The sequence below is a fragment of the Haliotis asinina genome, chromosome 10, assembly GCF_037392515.1.
Source record: "Haliotis asinina isolate JCU_RB_2024 chromosome 10, JCU_Hal_asi_v2, whole genome shotgun sequence".
NCBI classification, from domain to species: Eukaryota; Metazoa; Mollusca; class Gastropoda; order Lepetellida; family Haliotidae; genus Haliotis; species Haliotis asinina.
Window position 1 is genome coordinate 50,377,954 of NC_090289.1, and position 26,116 is coordinate 50,404,069.

At 39.7% G+C, this 26,116-nt stretch overlaps 2 protein-coding genes across 2 annotated transcripts; both read left to right on the plus strand.

Moving 5' to 3' along the window:
- Positions 1-4,261: 4,261 nt before the first annotated feature.
- On the plus strand, positions 4,262-11,259 carry LOC137298004 (peptide methionine sulfoxide reductase MsrB-like). Its single transcript, XM_067830024.1, has 5 exons — positions 4,262-4,491; positions 7,587-7,705; positions 8,278-8,354; positions 8,763-8,898; positions 9,985-11,259. The coding sequence occupies exons 1-5, from the start codon at positions 4,380-4,382 to the stop codon at positions 10,084-10,086; spliced, it is 546 nt and encodes a 181-aa protein (XP_067686125.1). The 5' UTR covers positions 4,262-4,379; the 3' UTR covers positions 10,087-11,259.
- Positions 11,260-14,240: 2,981 nt separating this feature from the next.
- LOC137298318 (outer dynein arm-docking complex subunit 4-like) lies at positions 14,241-24,591 on the plus strand. Its single transcript, XM_067830522.1, has 12 exons — positions 14,241-14,510; positions 16,453-16,584; positions 16,773-16,926; positions 17,502-17,563; positions 17,867-18,041; positions 18,933-19,142; positions 19,766-19,973; positions 21,958-22,044; positions 22,430-22,626; positions 23,107-23,262; positions 23,639-23,713; positions 24,229-24,591. The coding sequence occupies exons 1-12, from the start codon at positions 14,391-14,393 to the stop codon at positions 24,240-24,242; spliced, it is 1,590 nt and encodes a 529-aa protein (XP_067686623.1). The 5' UTR covers positions 14,241-14,390; the 3' UTR covers positions 24,243-24,591.
- The last annotated feature ends 1,525 nt before the right edge of the window (positions 24,592-26,116 follow it).

A 26,116-nucleotide genomic window follows, 5' to 3' on the forward strand; every position in this document is an offset into this window, starting at 1 on the left:
GATCAAATGAAAAAGCAGAGGATAAGGTCTTTGATCTTGAGAGGAAAAAGCTGGAGTTGGAAAAACAAAGGCTAGATATGGAAAAAGCGAAGATGGATTCTGAAGAAAGACAAGGGCGCGAGGAAAGGGACCATCAATTAAATATGATGAAGATGTTACTGGGCGTTATCAACAATCAGCCGACGAGACAGGTTCAACCGATGTCATCACATCATTTTAGTACAGGTCAATTGTCACATGGAGATGAAGGTCAGATGTATAGACCTGAATGATTTTATGCCTCCACAGGAAGCTCCCAGTCATCTCTATCCGGTCATCCTGGTCAAATGCAGATAACTGCTCATCCTTTGGTCTCTGAAGATCTGTACATAAATGTATAGAGACTAAAAACCCGTTTCATTTGTGGTTCCAGAGAGGACATTTCCTTTTTAATTATATTGAATGTTTATTCGTCTGACAATGGTAGTTATACTTTAGTGTTTCTGAAGATTTATGCATAGAATGACACACGAAAACATTCTTTACTGAGTTAACCTCTGCAGGTGTGGTGTACATCAATGTATAGAGATACCCAAAACATCCATTGATTTGGTTCCAGAGAGGACATTTCTTTTTTGATTTTACTGAATTTGTGTTAGTTTGACATTGGTAGTTATATTGTAATGTTTCTGAAGACTGATAACATTTACAGATCCTTGGAAAATGGAACTTTCTTTTCATTCCTACAACTAATAGTTTGTCAAGTAAAGCTTCATGTATGTCTCTTCAGAGATATATTCCACATACGCGATTGATGTCTCACTACAATACATATAGTTATGATCAAAATGTTACGATTCTTTCCCGAATTGTTCTTTATTGTTATAAGAAATAAAACTTTTGAAATTTATTTATTTTTTTAATTTTGTTATAAATAGCACATACATGTTGTTCAGTCGATGTTAACACAGGGAATATATTTAATGATGATGAAAATGGCGTTTTAAAATCAACTGATACACGATTCTGTAATTCAAATAATTCAAAGTTCTTTATTCAGATAAAAAATCTGTGAATCTGCTTCCAAGGATGCCCGCACTTACTGAATAGGCTCGCCTACCTCTCTGTATTTTATCATCACTGAGTGCTTTAGTTAAAGCTCATTGCTCAGAAAAGCCTCTGCAAGTGTGTTTCGAAGGTTGTTCGCACATCTGATAGGCTCTCCTACACCATCCTGCATGTCATCGTCTTCATCATCGATGTCAGCTCCTTCATTCTGATTCCACTCATCTCTGTAGACTTCATTGACACTTTCACAAATGGTGTGGAGTACCACACAAGACCCGATCACTGAACAAACAAATTCTATGTTTACGTCAAGTTCTTTTTTGCAAGCATTGCCAGCGCCCCTTTAGTCGGCCAATCGAATTTTCAATAGTCATCCTAGCTCTACTGAGGCGGTAGCTGAATATCTTCTGAGCTGGAGTCAGGTTGGCTCTGTTGGTGTATGGTTTTAATAACAATGAGATGTGATGCTTCACCATACCATGAGGCTGTCATCCACCAACCTTGACCTTGAACAACACATACGTCAGCATAGCGTTCATCTTGCTGTCTGTACACCCTTGCCCTGCCATCTTTGCTGTCCAGATGAAGTCCCGACTCTTCAGTAAACTAAATACTACAATAATCCTGTTTCCTGTACCGTAGATGTTGTCTACACAAGGCAAGATGTGCTTGTCGGTGCCGTTGGAGCTTAATAAGATGTATTGTATTGGGATGCTGTGTTCCTCAGTCGGTTCTGTGCAGTCCTGGAACTGACTGGACATAAGTCAGGAATGGTCCGAGCAGTCGAACTGGCAGTCTGGAATCGATTCCTTGGATGTATCAGTCAAATGTAGTTCTCTTGTGAACGGTTTCGATGGACAAATCTATCGTGTCCCCTTCTCCATAGAGATGAGATTGTGTTTCGATGGACACCTCAATGTCTGTCAACTTCATTTTGGGTCATTCTACTCTCCATCCTAACCACTGAGCAGAGACGCTGGTTTTCAGAAAGCCGTGGCATGACGCTGACACAGTTTATGTTGAAACTTACATCATTTCCACAACACCCAGAGACAAGGAAATAATCAACCGTTCTTCAATTTTCAATATCACGTGTGTGAACTTAGGTGTACAAGGACATTCAAAAAGCGAGTATGTTCGTTGTGCACAAAGTGTGACACATGGCATCAAATGTCATGCAAAGTACTTTGCAAAATGTTTGTTTAGGGTTGTTTTTCTTTTCTTTTCATCTTTTCAAATGATTTAATTTTATGCAGTTTTATGTTATTCACAGTTACTTTTTAGTATCTATGAATGGATTGTGAGGTATGCGTCTGTTCTGTAAGTTTTGCCCTTTCCAAGGTTGAGCTAAATGAACATGATACTGAACAGATCGAATATTTAGAGGCTGACATACACTAGCACGCACGCACGCACGCGCTCACACGTGAAATATTGCTCAGTGCTGCGTTAAACAACAAACTGAATATATGGCACGTTTTATCACAGTTTTTCATTCTGCATACGATACTCTCAGAAACGAAGTATATTTTGATGGGCACTTTAAAAGTTGACTTGACGAAGAATGATGACAATTTTTATGAATATCACTTGCTTGACAATGACATTAGAATTTATGTGGAAACGTCGTCTTCCATAGAAGTTGTATGTCCATAAAATTATCATAATTGTTATAATAAACAGAAGTCGTTATCCATTAAACGTGCCATGCATTCATGTTCGCCAACCCTCATGAATTTCACTCTTCAACTGAATATGTCTTGCGCAATGATAGGACGTTTTCATGACAATATGACTAACAATGGGACACATTCATTCTTGGGGAAGAAGTTCAGATATCTCTGACCAAAGTTTGTATTGTGGCACTGTCAGTAGATCTTAGTTCCCGTGCTGGGGCATAGGTTGATATCAGCTCTGATATTATGAAGGAAAATGCTCCTGCAGACAGATAATTTCGAACTGGGTAATGGTTGTTATTGGGAGCCAGTGAATGTTTCTAAGAACAGGAGTGCTGTGGGATTTCTTGAAGATGAGGGTCACGATTTGTGTTACCGAATTTTGCACCTTTTGACGTTTGTCAAGGAGAACATGAAGGAGTCCTACATAGAGGCTGTTACAGTAGTCAAGTCCACTCAGTGTCAGGCATCTAGCTAGACAATTAACAGTTTCCACGGTAATCCAGGGATGAATATCCCCTAATCACTCGGAGATTCCAGTAGCAAGTCTTAAGGACGTTATTAGCCGTTGGGTCCAGAAGGACACCGCGATCTTTGACAGTCTCTGCTAAATGGACTTCCATGTCTGAAACATTAATAATGTCTATGCCCGCCATTAGGAGGAGCGCTGATGCTTGGTTCCGAAAAGGATCGCTTCAGTTTTATCACTGTTCAATTTGAGTTTGTTTGTGGTCATCCAAGATTCCATCGGCCATATCAGGGAGACAGCTTGTCGTGAAACCCGACTATCGGGGTCGGATGGTCAGGCTCGCTGGCTTTCATGACACAGGTCATCGTTTCCCCAGCTGCGTAGATAGATGCTCATGGTGCTAATCTATGATTTGTCGAGTACAGACTACATTATTTACAGACTGCCACCATATCGCTGTACTGTTGCGGTGCGCATCGGCGCTAAAAAACCAGTCAGCTACACAGCTGTAATATTTCAGAGACTAGTGCCAGTAACATTCGCATAGACGTACATGATCATTCAGTGTAACTGCTGTAGAACAGAAAAATTCTTTATTTTAATTTTGGTAAGATCCAAGTCAATTTGGCAGATTTGTCAAGAATCATCTTAATTACTTACGATCACATAATTTATGTTTAATCTTCCGTTGCTTATTTATCGAAAGACACCAATTGCGCAATTGTACAAACATGTACAGTATCGTGAACTCCTTTAACATGGCGGCCTGTGGGATTGTGCATTGTGGAACCATACATAAACTGATAAATGTGATGTCATTGGATAAATAGTGCTCGGAAATTTGAACGGAAATTATGTGCATATAACAGATGTAATTATAATTTCACATTTGCCTGTCAGACTTTACAAAGACCCATCCTGAACTTCATGAAAATTATTTATTCTACACTGAAACAACATGTAACTCTATGGAAATGACGTCCAGTGTCCGAATATATATAACCGGCACGAGGCTGTACCAGTTAGCTTGATATCAAGGATATGTGCGAATAAAATTAGAACAGACTATAACTGCGCAGTGACGGTTCAAGGATGTGTGGGGAAAATCCGTGACGTCAGTTCCGGTTTTGAATCACACACACATTTCCAACCAGGAAAATTCATCCGTCAATGACTGCTTCAGAATCATGTTTGCAATTAGACAGTTATCAAGATCTGCGTTTGGATTTGCCGCTAGACAGACAGAGAAGGCCATTGTGACCCAGATGTCACGATGCACATATGTGACACACACGCGAGGTAAGAAAAACAATTTCATGAATTAACACGCCAATTTATTCTTGAGAACACCCCTTTAGTCTTGTCAAAGGGGTGGTATCATAAGTAATAAGGTATGATTTTGGTTTTTTTTTGTTTTTTTGTTTTTTTGGGGGGTGGGGGGGGGTGGGGGGGGGGGCAACTTGTAAATGCACGGAAGGCGAACATGTGTGTGAATAAACGCTTCCGATAAGTGATCAGATTGCAAACTATTACAATCTTCAATATATCTGCGAACTAGATGTCAGTACATGTATTTAGAAAACCTTTATTTTTCTTCATGCTGGTGGTCATGGCTCTGTGACTAGCTTAATTACGTGTAATCGTAACCCGGATCGTAGTGTGTAATAAACAAACACTGTTCGGTTATTTACAGTATGTCGATGTCAATGCATATAGTAAATATATCTGCAGCAGGCGGAAAACAAAGAGGTGACTTCATACTTCAACAGAGTTCAATAGGTGCAGTATTTAAGCATTTGTGTTTTTACATTGCGCAGTTGCCAGGTATTTCTCGCAGTGGAAAGTGAACTTATTATAAATATACGTTATAAGAAATCTTAGTGTATAATTCCGACGGAACCACGGTTATGAAATATACCAACAGTTTCTCAGCGGCATGCATGACAGCTGCACGCAGTTTCCCTAGTCTTGATCTTTATACGTGTACTTCATATTTAGGGGCGCTTGGTAGCCTAGTAGTTAAAGCGTTAGCTTATCACGCCGAAGATCCAGGTTCGATTCCGCACATGGGTACAATGTATGAAGCCCATTTCTGGTATCTCCCGCCGTGATCCTGCTGGAGTATTGCTGAATGCGGCGTACAACCACATTCATTCACTCACCCACTTACAGGATAACTCATCTTTACATAAATATATACTCACAGTTCTAACACATGGTAAACCTTTGTGATCACATCGGTACAAGGTGTCTGACATGCGTTTACATATTTCTGTCTCATAAAATACTTAAAGTTTTGAGACACGGATATTTACACATTTTAGATACATATACATATTTTTCAAACGTATGTGACATGCACGTATTCAAGGCGTAGACTGACAATATATGTAACGTTCTTGTAAATGTGACAAATAATTTCCACTTATGAAGACAATGTCTAATCTGAAGTTGCGAAAACAATATAAATAATATAAAACAATTTCAAATAATTTAAAATGCTGAAGAAGTGAAAGAACACCCGAAACTCTAAAATATTTCCATCGTGTCAATACAGGTGGTCTGGCGTGGCGCGAGCTAGTAATTACATTTATGCTAAAAAGTAATTGTATGTTCTTAATCCGCTTTTATGGCTTCTATAGAAACTTCAACACGTAACAGCTTTCTTGAACTGCATTTATGTTCAATACTTTTAGAACACAGTGCATGCTATGAGCGACGTTTTGTCGGGTAAAGGCAAGTAATGCCATACGAGTGTAATATCAGATAAGCAAGCCCTGCTGTTGTTTCATTATATGTACAAGCGACGTGACATCAAGACAACCTGGATTGTATCCAGTGGATGCATATGTCTGACAGCGGGTATTTTCCACCGGGCCCCCTGTCTATAGCCTGTTTCACTATTTGGGCCAGCGTTGTAAACGCTATGCTAGTGGGTTCATTCGATCGAAGAGCGATGTTTTATCGGGAGTGGTAGAATGAGACATTGACCCATGATTGGGTCCGCGGGACATCTTTCTTGTACATACTTTTTACACAGTGAAAGGTGCATGCAAGTACGTTTTCACAAGTTAAGCCTTGCAGGTCATTAAATAGACCATAGCATAGACATATGTATCCAAATTGTCTTTCATTCCCGTTGTTTTAGTCACTACATGCATGACATGCTCAAAGTATATGTGCAGATAAGGTTTTGCGGAGAATCTTCATGTCACGCTTGTCGATCAGAGGGTAATCCTTACACTAACAACTAGTCTCTCAAATAGACATATTTTACACGAAAAAGCTCATAATAAGTGTATGAAAATCTACTTTTGTGTTCGAAAAACGCTACTCCCTCTTTTTTTCTTAATGTTTCTAATGTAAACTACATATAGTTATCTCCCCTCCCCTTGAGCATATGCAAATGAACTGTTGCAAGAAGCTCGGCTGCTGTCAATGCTGGCATCATTGATAAAGCGGTAAGTATGTCACCGTGTCTTTTTTGAAGACAGGAAAGTTACCCGCGTCTACACCTTCAAGTTCTCTCACGAACAATAAGTAAAATATGTAATACTATAATGAAAAGGAGCCCTGAGACTTTCTTACCAGAAGCTGCGGAAATCCAGACCTGCCACATTTTCTAGACTTGTGTGGGCTTACTTGGATATATTTGCTTCAGGGTCTGTGTGATAGACCAGGTAGTCCTCTGCAGAGAACGACTCAGTCTGCTAAAACTGTACTTCAGTAAAAAAAGACATAAATTGTTCGTATAATAATATAGCTCTTGACTACATTACCGTTGAGATATGACCTCTTTGACAACTATCAAAGTGAAAACATTCCGTAACCAGAAACTAACAGTATGGGTGTATGGGTGTGTACGAGCCAGTGGGATGGAGAGTAGAGATGGTCGTCACACATTGTACTCATGTGGGGATTGAACCAGACTTTCGGCGTGGCGCTCAAACGCCTTAACCGTTGGCTTACCACTGTAACCTCCATGAGCTAAGTTAACCTGTCCCCAGTCCTTGAACCCCATTACTTACCAGCGTGGGCTAGAGAGTGAGCAGTGCCTGTGTGATTAAAGAGGCATGATCTAACGAAGCAAAATTAAATGTAGTGGTCACTATCTCCACATCGTCACATACACATGTATTTTAAAGAGGCAAGTTTGTATCCTAATAACAACCCTTAAAAGGTCGGAGCCCGCGTGTGCCTTTCCAGACAAAGCATCTCTACCGTAATGAACTCGCAATGGGGAACTGTAAATTCTGCCTTCCTTTTTGTGTGTGTATCATGTTAGCTAACTGAACATATTGAAGAAGTTTTTTTTAAAGATGAAACATTTGACTGGAACAAGTTTGAATTGGGTAGATATAAATACCAACTGATAAACACTCTCACTGTTCCAGTCTGTTTTTCTACGTTTAAAGACGAGGGGTCTGATCCTTCTAAGATAACGAACTCCTACTGGGAGAAGAAGCTGACACCCGAACAGTACAACGTCACAAGGGAAAAGGGCACCGAACCGGTACGTTCCTGGTTAATGCCACTGAGCTGGGACCAGCGTTGTCTCAGTGCAGTGGACAAATGTACCTGATGATAAGCGTAATGTCCTTTCAGACTCTGATATTGTATTACTTTGTTCCTCGATTTCTTTCGCAGTTTCTTGGCACTAAAAATGTCTTCTCAAAACTTTGGATCAATGTAGTGGTTAAGTCATATCTTGACACCCAAAGCAATCTCTCAAGAGGTTTACATCCTATGTCTAAATATGCTCATGGAAACCAATAAGGGAACACGTGAAAATACACCCTGAATAATACATAGAAGAATTCCTAATTTCGAGGTTATCTGTATATTACACAATTTTCAAGAAAATGATCTGAAAAGAAGTTTAAATCAACGTAATCTTGAGTGAGAGGTAATTCATGACGAACCCGTGTGACTCTGACAGATTAACAATGGTGACTGAAAACACTGAAGGTGATGTCTTTTCTTATTACAACAGGAGGTAGAGACGACTGAAGGTTGTTCATCCATGTGATATTAATGAAGCTACATTAAAACTTGCCTTAAATTTACTTTCTATGCTAATTTTAGCCTTTCACCGGAAAGTTCGTGTACCACAACGAGAAGGGAATTTACACGTGTGTGTGCTGCGAAGCAGCTCTATTCAGGTATATATACTGAGGTTACACCAAGTCACGGATTCTAATTTGCATAAAGTCTATTTCCCTGCGCTGTATACGTGAAGCGAAAGACTGTAGTGTCCAGAACATTGTTAGTATCACCAACCTCAATATCACTCATTTACTGCTATCATGCAAGTCTGTGTCTTAAGATCTATTTAATATATTGGATATCTATTTAATATAATGAACAAACGGGCTTTCTACAACCTATAAGATGCGAACCTATACGTCCAAATGTTTTTTCTTGGCGAAGTTAGCTTATGTCACTCGTTATGTATTGCCCATGATGAAAAGAAGTACTGGTCATTGATGTTGTTCTGTGTCCGATGCTTCTCATGCAGAAAATGGGAAAAACATGGTATGATGAGCGAATTGTGTGTGTACTTTACACAGCTCGTCCACCAAGTTTGATTCGGGGACAGGCTGGCCCTCATTTAGCGACGCCTACCACGAAGCCGAACAGAGTAACGTCATCTGTCGGTCTGATCTCAGTTACGGCATGGTGAGGACAGAGGTGTTATGTAAACAGGTAGCTTATTATTTCATCCATTTGAATGTACTAAACATTCCACAAGCAGAATTATAAGAACATGATAAATATTTTAAAGAAGAGTCTCAATGGAGGATTCGAATCCCAGTTCGTCTAGAGAGACATCCCCTAACATCAGGTGTTCGGACTTGTAAACTTGGCTGTCGATCAATGCTCATGTCTCGTGATTGTCTGGTCCTGCTCAAACTGTTGACAAAACCTCTCCACCTAACTGCTTTAACTGTTGACAAAACCTCTCCACCTAACTGCTTTAACTGTTGACAAAACCTCTCCACCTAACTGCTTAAACTGTTGACAAAACCTCTCCACCTAACTGCTTTAACTGTTGACAAAACCTCTCCACCTAACTGCTTTAACTGTTGACAAAACCTCTCCACCTAACTGCTTTAACTGTTGACAAAACCTCTCCACCTAACTGCTTAAACTGTTGACAAAACCTCTCCACCTAACTGCTCAAACTGTTGACAAAACCTCTCCACCTAACTGCTCAAACTGTTGACAAAACCTCTCCACCTAACTGCTCTAACTGTTGACAAAACCTCTCCACCTAACTGCTTTAACTGTTGACAAAACCTCTCCACCTAACTGCTTAAACTGTTGACAAAACCTCTCCACCTAACTGCTTTAACTGTTGACAAAACCTCTCCACCTAACTGCTTTAACTGTTGACAAAACCTCTCCACCTAACTGCTTTAACTGTTGACAAAACCTCTCCACCTAACTGCTTTAACTGTTGACAAAACCTCTCCACCTAACTGCTTTAACTGTTGACAAAACCTCTCCACCTAACTGCTCAAACTGTTGACAAAACCTCTCCACCTAACTGCTCAAACTGTTGACAAAACCTCTCCACCTAACTGCTTTAACTGCAACGTAACAAATAAACAAATCGAAGTGACAAGCATCAATTCGTGCTCTGCTCTCATATGAAGCCGATAGGCGATACACCTTGAAAATGCGGGAACACTGTACTTCAAAACTCACTCACTTAAAAGATAAATAAAAACCAGAAGAAATTAAATTTCTTGACCACACAGAAAGCACCTTGTATGTTGTATGTTTCAGTGTAATGCCCACCTGGGTCACGTGTTCGAGGACGGCCCTAAGCCCACTGGTCTGCGGTACTGCATCAACAGCGCGTCTCTCGGCTTCAAGAAAACTACGTGATACATCATGTGGTGAAACCACACACCATATTAACGAACAAGAACACAATACATTGCTGACGTTTTGATGTATGTATAGTCTGAAAAACAGCGTTGTGGTGAATGTCAATTGTATTCGAATCTGTGACTGCAATCAATTGATTTTCAAAACGATTTTTTATGTTATGTTGTGATTGATACTGAAATTGAATACATGTGTATATTTATAAGCGCGATATTATCGTTAATCTTTGTGTCGATGTGTGACAGTGCATGATGTTTGCCCGTCATTCGTGACGTGTTCTTAAAAAAGCTAGTGTCGTTCCAGTTGTAAATCTGTATTAATAATAGATAATAATAATAATAAAACTGTATGATATGAGCATAACATACACCCTTATAATGATGATCTTTAAGAAATTGATATAGACATTATCCTACGAGCACGTGTTATGATTTTTAAAAACGAGTGTTCAAGTTCTACTGTTTCAGTCCTTACTGTTGTGTGTGCAAGACAATCCAGTGATCGCTAAGGTGGGTGCCTGTGAGGTCGTATATTCCGCGTGACTCGGAAATGAATATGAGGGTGAGTGAGTTGGGTTTTGCGCGGCTTTAAGCCATATTCCAGCAACACCAGGACGGGGGACAGCAAACACATTGTACCCGTGTGTGAACTCGAACCAGGGTCTTCAGCGTGACGAACGAACGCTTTCACCGTTGGGCTACCCCACCACGCTCAGTGAACAGCATGTAACAGAATACTCAAAAGAACTTGAAGAAAACCCGATTCCTTCATGTGCCTGTTGTTAGTCTATCATGACTCGATAGTAATGCGAAATTATCAGTTGTTCTTAAACCTTATTTGAGAAGTATGTATGAAGAGATATGTGTTGAATGCAGATGGTTGGTACGTGTTGGTATTTCCAGTTCTGATGGTATGATACTGTGTTCAGAAGTTCAAGAAGTCAATCATGAATCACGTCTACAAGAAGCCCGTAATACACTGACTAATTACATATTACTTTATCGGTTTACAGTTTGCTGAGGTCATAAGTGTTAAATTGTTTTTACCATTGTAAGTAATCCACATGATTTTATCGCTCGTTTTGTCTCAGTCACATTTCCCATAGCGTGACTTTGGGCGCAAACAGTTCATGTTTTATGCTTTGTGATTAAAATGAATACGATATTTGTGTATCTGATTTTTTGTTATCTGATTTATCCGCATCGATGGTTTGTCTGACAGTGCAAAAGGGCTCCCCCTCTGTAGTAGGGCTGGGACCCGTATACCCTGGTCGAATGAGTAATGAGTTGGACCCGGGTACCCCTCTTAATACCCGGACCCGTTATGATATTGTGACGAATACAAGTAGATTAAACAATGTTCATATGCTATACTTTCGTGATTAAGAGGTTATGATTATACAATGCCATTTAGAAAGTTGTCAAATGTGACATATTTGGGATTACACTTTTTAAATGAAGTACAGATTCTAGTACTTTTGTTGGGTCTCATCCAGGATTCGAACCCACACCCTCAGAGTCAGGCACCAAATCGCAGGCAAACAAAGAGTCTGTCTTTGGAGATTTGGACATTATTTACAGTCACGTGTTTTGAATATAATGCATGGTTAAGATGTTGAAAAATCGAAAGTTTAGCCTGTGAGCTTAAGAATACATTGCCATTTCTTACAAATGTAATGTCAGGAATTAACATAACGGGTATCCGAGGAGGGTTATGTAACAGGGGGTGGGATAACCGGGTAGAACATTTGGACCCGTCCCAGCCCCACTCTAAAACGTTCGCAGTTGGTCGTTCGCAGTATTCCAGCTACCTCAATACGGCCTTCATATGAATATTGCTTTACCCAGCCTTTATATTTTAGCATTATTCCAGCATTATCACGGAGGACACCAGAAATCGGCTTCACGTTGTTCCCATGTGGGGATTCGTGTATTCGGCATGACGAGCGAACGCTTTAACCACGGCAGATCGTTTGATTATCTCTAAAAAAAATACTGCACCAAGGATTGCCAGAATCTACGCAGATGCGCTTTACCCCAAAGTGTAAGCGCATAGAGCGTATTACACTGACGCCATATATTTCTGTATGCATTGACCATTGTGTTAATGTTTACAACCATGACCGACTCCCACCACGGTGCACGCACGGTCTCACAGTATCAGGCGTGTACTCTTAGTGTCCCCTGGCCGCTATGTAGATATGATGTTAGGGAAATAGTATTCACTTTTTGAAACATCAGTTTACATAACAGTGAGTGAGTGAGACTATCAAGTGATCAACAACATGAGCATCTATCTGCGCAATTGGGAACCGATGACGTGTCAACCAAGTCAGCGAGCCTGACAACCTGATCCCGTTAGTCGCCTCTTACGACAAGCATATAGTCGCCTTTTACGGAAAGAATGGTTTGCTGAAGGGTCATTTTCATAACAAATCTTACACTATTTGTAGTGAATGTGAGGGTTCAGTTTAACGCCACCATGGAACTGATATCACACGTTTCATTATCACTTTGATGATACCCACAAGCAGAGGTGCATTGATGACAGACGTAGAAACATGAAGGGGGTGAATCATCGAACCCACAATCAAAGGTTTCTGACACGGCCAAGGGACGCCTACTCTACAAAGCGCACCCTACTGGGCCGCCACCAATTGCCGCTACCATTATTTGTAACGTACAGTGAGTGAATGAGTTTAGTTTTACGCCACACTCAGCAATATTCCAGCTTTACTGCGGGGGTCTGTAAACAATCAAATCTGGACCAGACAATCCAGTGATCAACAACGTGAGCATCGATCTACGGAATTTGGAACCGAGATAGACCGATCACCCGATCCCGTTAGACGCCTCTTACGACAAGTATACTCGCCTTTTGTGGCAAGCATGGGTTGCTGAAGGCCTATTCTGCCACTGACCTTCATAGGTTGTCCCATTATAAAGCACCGTGCAGCACCGATGTGCAATCCAAGTTTGTGTGGGTATTTTGATTGTCTCGCACAGTGAGTGAGTCATTGCCAAGTAGCGTCAACATATTCATTTACATCACAGAACTTGATGAACACGTACAATGGGTGAGCGACCTGGGACTCGAACCCAGTGAAGATCTGTAGTTTCTAGTTGCCTTAAGTCACGGAACGGTGAACATCGCGGGGTTGCTGGAATGCCTGGGACGCTGGGACAATAGTGTCTTACTACAAATATACGAGAAGTGTTCATTTGTAGGGTACGGTACATATCTTAACCTCTCAGGTCGTGTCCCTGCGTGAAGCTTTAGGAAACGATACAATACTTGCTGAATAATCGTTATGTATTGGTTATTTATTGCAGTATCAAGCTTGTTATTTTGAATGGAACGAAGTATAACGCATTTTGAAAAAAAAAGTACCAGAACACCAAATAGCAGTAACCCAAAAGTTGAAGGTAGGCCTTAAACACGTACATTCACTAACTCACTGAACGGTTGGTGTGCGTGTTGAACGTCTACGGAGTTACACGGTAACTAAGCGGAGGTCTCGACAGTGGAACATTTATACCGTGTTAATCTGTTTGTAAACACTATGATGTATTTGGATTAGCTTCGTAGTCAACCAAGTACAATGGCTGTACGCTCTATAATCCCCTTACCTTAAACCATTAAATCTCTTTCCTTCTTGGCATAGTGTAAAGTGAAATTCACCATGTTGCACTGTCAATTTTTCGTATGTTTTTATCTTTACAGTTTTATGAATATAGTCTTTAATTCAAACTAGTAGCCTAAAATTATAAATAGACATTTTTGAAAAATTATGTCGCTAGATTAACCCCGTGCATGCGTATATTGTCAGTGACAACGTTGATGCAATTTCATATCAGTGATCAAAAGATGAAGTATATCAATATATAGATATTCACAGTATTTTACGATCATCCCTTGTCATATACAGTCAAAATATTTCTCAATAAAATAGGAATCGCATATTAAGTTTTGATGGAAGAAACCACAAGTTGGATTTTTGACCATGTGCATGTAGCTTTACATTTTCATTTTGTTTTTGAGCAAAAACACTTTAAGTCTGAGTGAAAGGTGGAATGGACATTTTGTAGAATGTGTGCTGATAAAAATCGACTTTCGATATGATCATCTGACTGGTACTTTATTTTGTTTTTGTCCGGGATAACATTCTGCCCGGGATGAGGGTGCCAACATTGTTACCTAGCAACGGGCATTCGCCCGTCAATGCCTCGCCAACGTTCGTGAGAGAGCAGTTGTCTCGTGTCTTGCTTTGCGTATTGTGGTGGAATATTTAGTACCAAATCATGTATGAAGACGATGGATCATCGGAAGGCCCAAGGGGCACCTTTGAAATATACAAAGCAGAGGCTGATGCACTTTTCAAACAGGGAGACTACAGAAAATCCATCGAAAGTTACACGACGGTAACGTTTTGCTTTTCACTTTGATTTTGCAAAAACGCAGTCAGCCGAAGTTTACATTTGATTATTGTCTTTAGATGTACTTTAATAAGTAGGAACGTCCATGCCATTGAAGTACTGACACGTGTCTCGCCACGCTGCGGTCCGTTCTTTATTTGCACAATATGTATTACTCTGCTGATGCTGAAAGTTTGGGTCCAAAACGGCTGCCCGTTTTATATATGTTGCATGACCGGGTACATTGGAAAACTATTTTTAGAATCCATTTAAAGATCTCTAAGTCATCAGTTACCTCCAAAATATGCTAATTTCAATCAACGTAAACATTTATTTCCTGAAGAAAAAAATAATTGGTCAGAGTTTTTAGTGCAAGATTGAAGTCCAAATCACATCCTTTTTTGTTTATCTTTTCTCAAAATCCCTTTCTGAGAATGGTACTATGAACACCAGCGATCAGTGTCAACATGTAGTATTTTAGCCAAAACTGAAGAATAATCTAATCAATTTTTCTGGTCCTTTTGTCCTTTTCTTTTCAGAAGTCTTAACCCTTCTTTCCATGTCTTTGTTATGATATGTATTAGCATGTGCATTGTGTCATTTTTCTTTATGATTTTTACTGAATTTGTAATGAATCTTGGAGATTGGAAGGCCTTGATGTACATCACAGTGAGGACTATTAACTGATTCAGGATATCTTACTTATTGTATATCGTAAAATAATGTGATAAATGTTTTGATGAAAGTATGCAGTTGCTCTACTGCAGTACTTTTAAATATGGCAGCATGCTTCTACTGCTGGTAGGGTGTCTAGAAAACAAAGACTCACAATGCTAGTAATGATCCCCCATCCTTGATAAACGTTAATTAAGGTTTGAAACAATTTTTAATCAAGTTCATTTAGTTGCTTTGTTATTGTGGAGCTTATGTGAATGATAATTCTGCATAAGTTAATGCTAAGCTTCTCTGCCCGATGAAGCGCCACTTAACGAGTGTAAAGCTTTACCTGTTACAAACAGCACACTAAGCATTAAAAGTGGAACAGTTGACACGGATTTATGTGAGGTAAATGTGTCTTTTTTCCAATGCCAATCCAAGCTGACAGCTTTATGTTATATTTAGTGTAAAATGCATGCGGGGCTAAAAATGGCATTTGATATGGACAAATGCTATGGATGAATAACCTCTTTATTCACTTGTAAAAGGAAGCTGATCATCCATAAAGTTTGTTCACATCTGATTTACCAAATTCTTAATATGCCACTCAAAGAAGTTACGTGATACTTAAGGCTCAGAGAAAGTCTCAAATGCCCTGTGAATGTTGTACGATATCTTGGCTGTCTGGCTTTGTAATTGTACCCTTCAACAGGACTGTTTTGCCTGGTCCAAACCTGATTCTTTACAGACTCCCTAAATAGGAGTCGGTCTGCTTGATAGCTGTCAGCAATGTTCACTGAAATAAGAAATGAGGCCCATAGAGAAATTAAGCATGATACACAGAGGGTCTCTATATTCACTCCTCTAAGGTCAACATTTAGAGTGAACTGAAAATATAATATTACTCATATTGATAGCAGAAAACCTATAACTCTCAAGAACTCAAGAGATCATTGTAGTTTTGAACACAATGAACATGTGCAGAGTTTTCACAATGTGGACAATGATATGCTTTTGTATTTGTTTCAAATTAGTTAATTTCATTTTGACCAAATATACACAGGACTAGTTTGCCAGTAGTCATTATTATCTTACATTCCCAAAGAAGTCTGTGAATATCTCCTACAAATTTGCCTCTATAGGGTGACAGGCTTGTTTTATGTAGAAACAACAGTCAAGGCATGACAGTACATGCAAGTAAAGGTAGTCAGATTGTGTTATTTACTTACTACATAAGAAAATACATTGTTGTTAAAGGCTACTCACACTTAACAATTTTTGTTTTTTACAGGCACTGGAACTTCAGACAGGAGACAAAACCTGCCTAGTTGCGAGATCTAAGTGCCATCTTCAGCTGGGTGATACCAAAAATGCCCTTGCTGATGCTGAAGCTTCTCTTGAGGAGGATAAGACTTTTCACAAGGTCAGTTCTGAAGTTTGCTGAGCATTTCATCAATCAAAATATGTTAATATGTACACACTGGTCCAAGTCTTTCTATGTAATTATTGGATTCAGTATTTATTACTATTACTGAGAAATATAAGATTGTTCTGCTTGCTTGAGTGAAATGTTTGGTCCTGTGTAGCAATGGTCTGCATGATATTGTTCAGGGGGTCTACCAGAAAGCTGAAGCGCTATACTACAAGGGAGACTTTGAGATGGCATTGGTGTTCTATCACCGTGGTCACAAGCTACGACCAGAGCTACAGGAGTTCCGATTGGGGATACAGAAAGCTCAGGAGGCTATTGACAACTCAGTTGGAAGTGAGTTAAATGGTTATGCCATGTTTGGTTAGGTGTATTAATGGTAGAAGAAGGAAGGTAATACTTTTTGTGTGTGAAGTCACGTGACAAGTAACCCTTGGTCATATGGATTTTGTCATGGATATTCCCTTTTGTTGTCAGTGACTCTTGAAAATCATCAGTGCCCAGTCTTTGTGTTTTCTCCTCTTGCCTTGGACAACAAGTTCACAAAAAATTAATGTTAAGGTGAAATGCTCTAAATATGATTTTTCATTCCTGTCAGATGAATCATTGAATATCCACATGCATAAAATTTCCAGATAAATATTTTAATGAAATGGGAACCTATTTTCAAAGGTGTGACAGAATACTTTATCATATATGATGAACTGTGTTTCAGCTGTTTTAGAGGAACTGTATTTTAGTGTTTGTAGATCCAACTTGGTACAATGTGTAAAGCTCATTTCAGGTGTACCCCAGTGATAATGCTGGAATACTGCTAAATGCCGCATAACACAAAATTCACTCACTAATTATGTAGAAACTAAGAACACACACATACTGTCAGAATATTTTAAAATACTATTTACTTGCAGCTCCAGAGAAGGTGAAGCTCAACACAAGTGGGGACCTGACATTCTTTCAGGATCAGGATGATGTAGGTGTACACAAAGACAGTTATGTAATGAATTTTGTTGTTTTTGACATCAAAAGCCTTACATTAAGGTAACAGCATGTTATTGTTTTGTTTGGAATAAAGAATGCAACAAAGGATCCTTGTTATGGTCCAGATGGCACACCTTTAAGATAAAATTCAAATACATGTATAACAAAGCATCATGGCTTAATTAACATAGATATGAGATTTTGTTTCTTGAGTTCATTGTTGAGGTCATCACACTAGGTCCTTCTGGAGTATTGTAGGGAAATGAACTGTCATATGTGACTTTGAATGTTGCAGAAGCAGAAGAGAAAGCGACAAGCATATGGAAGCTTTGCTCGCCAAAATGCCCAGCAGCAGAGTAAGCAGAAGCGAGACACAACCCGTTCCCAGGCCAACGAGAGGACCATCAAACAGATGCTGGGCGAGCTGTATGGGGACAGGAAGTACCTGGAACTTCTACTCAAAGAGACAGGTACAGAGACAGTACATTAGGGTCACTTTACATTGTGATGTGCTGCAGCCTGAAACAAGTTGGCAGCCTTTCAGTATTCTGGGCCTGGACTACACAAACAGTATTTTGATAGCCAGGCTATAAAATTATTTTCCATTTAAAGTGAAACCCAGTCACCAGGTCACATGATATATACCCAATCATGTTTGGATTCTTAGACATTGGGTACTGAGCGCCCTTAACTCACCCTGTATGGAAGAGAACAGAAAATGATTCACTCATATTTTAACACTGGTCTTTTTTTGTCAAGTAATATTTCCTTGGGTGCATACACAAATGAGATGTACATACTTCTTGTTCAAGGAATACAATCCACACTGGTTAACTCAGGGACTGCAATCTGTGTATGAGTGGGTCATCCATGTTAAACTGTGGCATGGTATGTGGTAGAACTAGCTCAGTTAAACCATCCAAAGTGCAAACTGGTATGAAGAGACACACCCACAAAAACATATCGCTACAGAAGTGCAATATTCTTTAGTCCAACATGAAACTCCATTTCACTCAGCACATGTAGGGATAGCATACCAGTGTTACATGTATCAGTGTAAATAGAAGTCAAGGAGGAGTGAATTACCTGTCAAATAGTATTTCATACTCGCATTTCAAGTTTGTTCAGTAGTTATTTGAGATAGAGCATACTCTAAAATATATGAATCAAAAGTATTCTGAAATGATCATCATCCACTCCTCGGTGATGCTCACTACTTTAATACAATGATATCGCGGGTGTCTTTATTTTGGCAGGGACCATATACCGGTATATGGTCTCTGATTTTGGTAACAGACAGGCAATGGTGCCCACAGATATACTGATCTGTTTTAACTCACCTTTTGTTTACATTGGTTTAGATGCCTCAACGAATACAGGAAAGACAATCTCAGACCTGGTGGAGGAAGGTCTCTCATACCTAGACACTCGCACAGATTTCTGGAGACAGCAGAAGCCCATGTACACTAGACTGTATGAACGTAGGGAACAGCGACGACGCCGTGACTCTGGAAACAAGGGCCAGTCTCCGCAGGAATATGTCATGAGTGAATTGGAGAAGATAGATGAAGGTAACACTGGATAAACAAGTATTAGAAGTGTAGTAACAGTAGTACCTGAGGCTGGTTGTCAGCGGTGAAGGTTTTAAACATAATACCTATCACTACTGCTATAAGCTACATAGAGTCAGCCAGTGCTGTGTCAAGTATATGTAATGTTTACTAATATCACCATGGAGTTAATATTTCTAGATTTATCTACTAGTGTATTCCATGTGCAAGCACACTGTAGTTGGTAACTACACTGAGAGTTCCATAAGTGTTTAAAAGGATTTCTTACGACTAGTATCCATGAGTAAGAGGGTTAAGTTTGCCACAGTTTAGGGGTTATTTGACATCTCAAAGTGTCAGCTTGGTGGGGTAGAATATAATATGTGTGGCACAGGTACAACACGTTTACTACTTGGGTGAAATCATAAAGCATATGTATGGTGTGGACAGAACAGAAATACGATAATGAATTTAGAACTGTATAGCTTTCTCAGCAGATCTTGGCACGTTTAAGATGTAGCTCTACACAATCACTTATGGGCCTACATATTACCATGTCACCAGGTTTCTGAATTCGGGAGTGTAATGATTATCCTCTTGAACTGTAATTGTTCCTCTTGTAACTGTGTTCTTCAATCTACCAGCACAACTAAATGGAAAGACATCTGAGAGTCTGAAGCGATCAGAGAAGTGTCTGGTAACAGTACAGAACTATGGTGATGATGTCATCCCCAACAAGATGGAGGTGATGGCCAACTTGCACAGCTACATCGGTAATGCCTTCCTCGACATGGGTCAGTATGAGAAGGCACTGCACCATCACAGCATTGACCTTGACATTGGAGAAAAGAAGTAAGTCTTCTGATTTAGAAAGTTTGACTGATCATCTTAAAGGTCACATGCAACGTAAAACACAACTTTGCAGATTCTGGTACCTTTCGGTATGCACTTACTGAAACAAATCATAAAAAATGCCAATTCAACCTATAAAGTTGAAAAACTTGGAGTTAAAACGTTTCACTAAATTCCCCCCAGCGCTGGGGGGTAAACTGGTTTCAACAGCTGTGCTGCGCTGCGTCCATAACGCATGCGCAGTGAATAGGTTCGCGGAGCTTGGAACAGTACGAATGCCCAGCGTCTGAGGTCATGAGCAGTAGTCTAATCTTGGTTGTGTACACAAACAAGTAAATAATCTACTAGTTACGTAAAAAAACTTGTTGATTGTGGTAAGCAGTCTCTGTCACAGAGAAAGCTCAGTGTCTGGTTTATTCACACCTATATGTCTGTCTGCCTGTCTGCTAAAGACAACATGCAATACACAGCTTCAATCATTGACCACGTGCAATTTGAACTTAACACCTATCAGACTATACGACATAAAGAAAATAAGTTGATTAATGACTTGTGCACCCGAGTCCTGAGTCTGCCACATTATGTAATTAGGCACATGTGATAAACATGACATGTTTTTATGTCTGTGGGTTGCAAACAAACTACATTCATTTTTTTCGGATGACTGGATCTGACGGAAACTGGTGCAAACTCTTGTCAGTTTCAAGTCCTGCTTTGTACTTGGATGAGTGACAGATTCCAGCCACGCAGTAGTTTGCCATCTCCTGACATTATTTTTGATTGGATAGAGCGCAAATTCAGAGAACATGTATTTTCCAAACCCAACATCTTTATATACATTCTTCATGGATAACGACTTCTTTCAGTGTATATGATTTTGTTTGACAACAGTATATGAATCCACACTGAAACGACGCATCAAGTACACAAAAAGAAGTTGTTATCCATAAAGAAACTTACTTTCTTGTGACTGGCTATACTTCTAAAATGCCCATCAAACAGATCATCTTTCTGTACACACAGTAAACCCTCAGCATATCAGGAAATGAACCAACCAATTGGAAGCTGTCGTTACACTTGAGTGCATATCCACCCGCTATGACTGGGTTTGGTCTCCCGAGGGCTTCGTTTCGGGGGAAGTAAGCCCAAGTACAAAAGATTGCACTTTTGAATCGCGATTGTACACTTAGAATTTTGTGTATTTGTTTTTTTAAAAGCAGCAATGTATATTATATGTCATGAATAAGTGATAAATGTGTTTTAATTATGTTTGATTTTTTGGTTGCATGTGACCTTTAAGTATTTTGGACTTGTCTGAGGACAAATAGTGATAATCAGGAGTGCTGGTTAAAATTCATCCCCAATAATCTGTGTTTGTAACAAGAGGCAATTGAATGAAGCTAAGAGGGTAAGATTCTTATGGATAACAACTTCTTTATTACATATGATGCGACGTTTCGGTATGGATCCTTATACCGTTGTCAAGCAAGACAACGTTGTCAAGCAGCAGTTGTTATCCATGAAGAATCTTACCCTCTTATTACTCTTCAGCTTCTAATAACGCCAATCAAACAAATGAATGAAACTAGTGGTCAAACTTGGTACCTGGCTGATTGAATGTCATTGTGCCATCCACTAAATACTGTTATGAGTATGCAAGTAAATTGTTCCATTCACAGTGTATACCTTATGTTGATCTCATTTTTGATTTAAGAAAGGTGTTGTCATATACAGTGAAAGTTGTCTAAACCAGTCTTCATTGGGACTGAATAAATAATCCAGTTTAGACAGTGTGCTGGATTGAAGAGCTGATGATAAATGTACAAGTCACGAATGGGACTGAGACTTTATGCCGGTGTTGACAACTTGCTTGGATTGGAGAAATGCCGTTTGTTACAGCTTCCATTGTACAGGAGTTTATCATTTCTTTATTTTGACCATGCTGTTCCCTGTGAGTGATGATGTTGACTGTTGTGTCTGGCAGTAAGCTGACTGATGCTGTGTCCCGGGGGCTGGACAATCTGGGAAGGGTGCACGCAAGAAGTGGCAGCTTTGCGAAGGCGATACAGGTGTAAGTATGCAGCACACTGTACCACAGGGGTTGATTCTGCTGAGTTTCATTTTTAAGGCACATACATGGTTATTTTTTCACTATTGCAGTCCAATCATTGCTGGGGCCTTGAGGATTGCTTTGTAGCATTTGTGCCTATGTACCAGTTGTTAGGGACATGTTTAAATTTGAGCATTGTTGGGGAATTAAACCCAGGCGGTGAGACATATGCCATCCACATGCCCCACATACTATCTACAGATCTTCACCATTAACTGAAAAGATATATGGGTCAAGTTCATGTTGGCTTCTGTGTAGACTCTTCTGTGATTGTATGTTAGTACTGGTGTGACTAGTATTATTTGTTTATGCAATGCTTTTATCTTATGGGATTGTTTGTGTGTAGGTGGGAGCGCAAGTTGCCTCTGACCAAGTCATCCCTGGAGAACACCTGGCTGTACCACGAGATTGGGCGCTGCCACTTGGAGCTGGGTGAATATGCAGATGCCAAGAATTATGGGGAGAAGTCTCTAACAGCATCGGAGGATGCTCAGGACACAGTGTGGCAGCTGCAGGCATCAGTTCTCATAGCTCAGGCACAGGGTGAGAAACAAACAAATAGTGTATGACAGGTTGTGAGTTGGGTTTAGTTGCAAGAAGTCATGCCAGCTTGATGTTGTTGGAAAGCCTGAAGTATGCAGGTCTTTGACTTTTATCACTGGATTGTCTGGTCTCAATTATTTGCAGACCACTTCCATGTAGCTGGAATATTGCTGAGTCCAGTGTGAAACTAAGTTCACTGATCTTTATAAACTTTGAAGATAGTGTTTCCAAACCAAAACAGGATACATGATCAGAGTGAATTATCACAGTCATGAAAGTTCTTGTACATGCATGGTTACTAAGGAAATCATTATTGAAGTATTCATGCATTGCCTTTGTCCATTAATAGAGTACTGGTGGGTGGAATATTTTTGCTATTGTAAGGAGAGAATTCAAGCTTTCCTCGCTTAATGTGTTCTTTGCTGCCAAGCATCTGTTTGTGAATTTATTGAAGTCTGGTAACTGATGTGTTGTTGACAGTGAAGCTTGCAGACCTCCAAGGGGCGTTGGTCAGTTTTGAGAAGGCAATGGACCTAGCCATGGTGCAGGATGACCGATCAGCAGAGGTAGCCATCAAAAAGGCCATTGATGAAGTCAACAACAAGATTGTCCAGTCACTCAAAGCAGATAAAGAAGGTGGGTACTGCTAGATGGTGCATGCTATACCTGTACATTGTGTGAACAAGAATATGGTTTCATCACTAGACCAGACCAAAGGAGTCTTACAGATTTCCTTGGTCGTCTATAACTTAGGATGAAAGTCACATTGTTCATTTGTGGTTTAGTTTCTCTTAAGTCAAGAACAGAAACCTCTTCTGTTAAAGATGATTTAGAATAACAAGAAGAAGAATAATGCTTTCAGTTGAACACAATTGTTTCTCTCTGCCATTTTTCACTCCATGCAATAAAATCAATACAGACACCTGTAATTTTTTTATAATCTATCAGGTGATGTCAGTCACTTGACTGTCTAGTCCACCTGTGATTGTTGATGGCGACTGTCTGTTTCCAGGTGGGGCTAGTGAGGAGAAGACAGGAGAAGAGAGTGAGAAAACAGAACAGGATGACAACAACGCAGCGGAAGAAGGTGAGAGTTAGACATTGGGCCTAGATTTTCAAAGCTAATATAGTCGTAAGTGCCATATGTTAATATTGACTTACAACTATCTTTGCAGTTAGAGAACTTAAAAAATATAGGCCATGGCTTATTATAAAATTTTACTCTGACCAAAGTTGAAGGGTGGTAAGGTATCCAAGTGGTTGAAGTTTTCGACACATGGGTGAAATGTCAGAAGCTCATTTCTGGTGTCCCCTACCTTTGTATTGCTGGGAGGTTGCTTAAAGCTATGTTAAACTGAACCCACTCACTCACTGAACATAGTTGATATGTGTGAATAATAAATAAATTGAAAATATCCTGTTTTTTTAAGGCATGACAGGTTTAATGCATGACAGAATATGCCATACAGAAATGATTGTCTTTGGACTCTTGTTGGTTAACTAAGAACCATTGAATCAACTTGTGAATGACAAGATTGAATGAAGCTTTTGTAAAATCTAACTCTTTCTCCATGAAAACCACCCATGTGATACTTGTTTCAGACCCTGCTGCCTAGAATAGGACAGACACAGGTCAGCTGATGCCACTAATTAGTTACAACTCAGACATGCCTTTATGTCTATGGTCAGACGTTTGTTGTCATGGTGATATCTCCATGACAGTAGTACTGCCATATATTTCGGGATTACTTACACTGGGAGATCTTGCAGTTGAAGGCTTTGGGCATTCAGGATTGACTTTATTTTGTTAGGTGGTTATTTCACGCCAGTTAAATGTTGAGTACATAATTTCCTTGTTACAAATGTGTCAAAATGTCAAATATTATGTGTTCATATTATGTTTACACTTGTTGAAAGTGGATTGAAGCCAACTGTGATATGCATTAAAGGTATTTACAACATTAACTTGCATGTCTCCGAGTTTGTGTACATGCATAAAATATTTGTGGCAGTCTATAAAAGGTATAAAAGTCCACGTTTTATGACTGTGTGGTAAGGAGGGGTCGATTTTGTCTTATGTGTGTGACTTAATTTGACTTGATGTTGATACGATTCACACCTGTCAAGGGGATGATTTTGTACTAAACAATGTGTCAATGGGAAAATCTTTCGCACCATGTGCATAACTATTTACACATGATGTTACAACAGCCACGGAAAGGGACATGATTGTATAAATGCATTAGTACGAATGTATGTCCAGCTGACCCTCAGACTGGCGGTTCTGTTTCTGTACCTGCATGCAGAACCATTCAACCTTTGTAAACAGGATAAATATGCAATGGAAACAGTTCTTCGGGTTTTGTGATATCTTGGTAATGAAAGTTAACTATATGCATCAAAATTTGTAGAAATATAGTATTGTTTGCAATAACATTCATATAAACAATAAAAAGTAATGAACCAAGCATCGTGCCCTGTGGCACACCAGCCTTTGTGTACATTCCTGTAGATATTTTCCCATTCACAAGCAGCTTTGGCTACGATTACTTATGTAAACTAGTAACTTAAGTAAGACCTCATAACAACTGCACCTTTTACACCCCGCCTTTCTAATCTCTGTACAAGTTTACTGTCCCATAAACAGTAACACTCATACACATTTTACTGGAAACGTATCAGCTCGAAATATTGCAATGATCATTTCTCCAACAACGAACCGCATAGGTTTCCCGCAAAGGTACGGGGCTACCACTTTTCATTCACTTGACACACCAAAGGACTTCCGTTTCAGGACACGTGTTACAAGTTACTGGATGGATGGTCTAGACTCGAGTATTTAAAAGACCAACGTCATATATCCTAAGCGTGCATCAAAATGGTATTATATTTCCCCGTTTTCTTGCTTGATAAGAGGAGAGGTGTGATTATGTAAAAAGTTGTTTTATTAACCCTAGAAACTGCCTAAAATCATCAACACCAACAACAAAAACAAACGCTTTGCACTCACAACTCATATTTTCTTTTCTGAAGCCACAAACTGAGAATGAAAGAAATAAGGGCACCACTAATAAATAAGAATCAAATATCAAAAGAATACAACTAGGTCACTCTTGTGACAAAACTTCAAAATAAAATAATCAAAAGAATACTACTGGGTCACTCATGAGTCCCCTTTATATTGGTCCACTTCAGCTGGATATATATTTCTATAACGTTTGTGTGAGGGAAAAAGGCGTACTGTCTCGGGGATTTGTCGCGTGTACAGGAGGGTCCCTACCGAGTGGAGTAGGACACAATGTTTAATCCCACGTACCTGACATGTCTGTATTCCATGAACCCGTGAAGGTCCGTGTTAGAATTGGGGCTTCAGTAAAACATACCTGTCGTACGAGGCATCTAACGGGATCGGGTCGTCAAGTCCGCTGACTTGCTGGGCACTTGTCATCGTATCCCAGTACGTAGATCGATGTACATGATGTTGATCAGT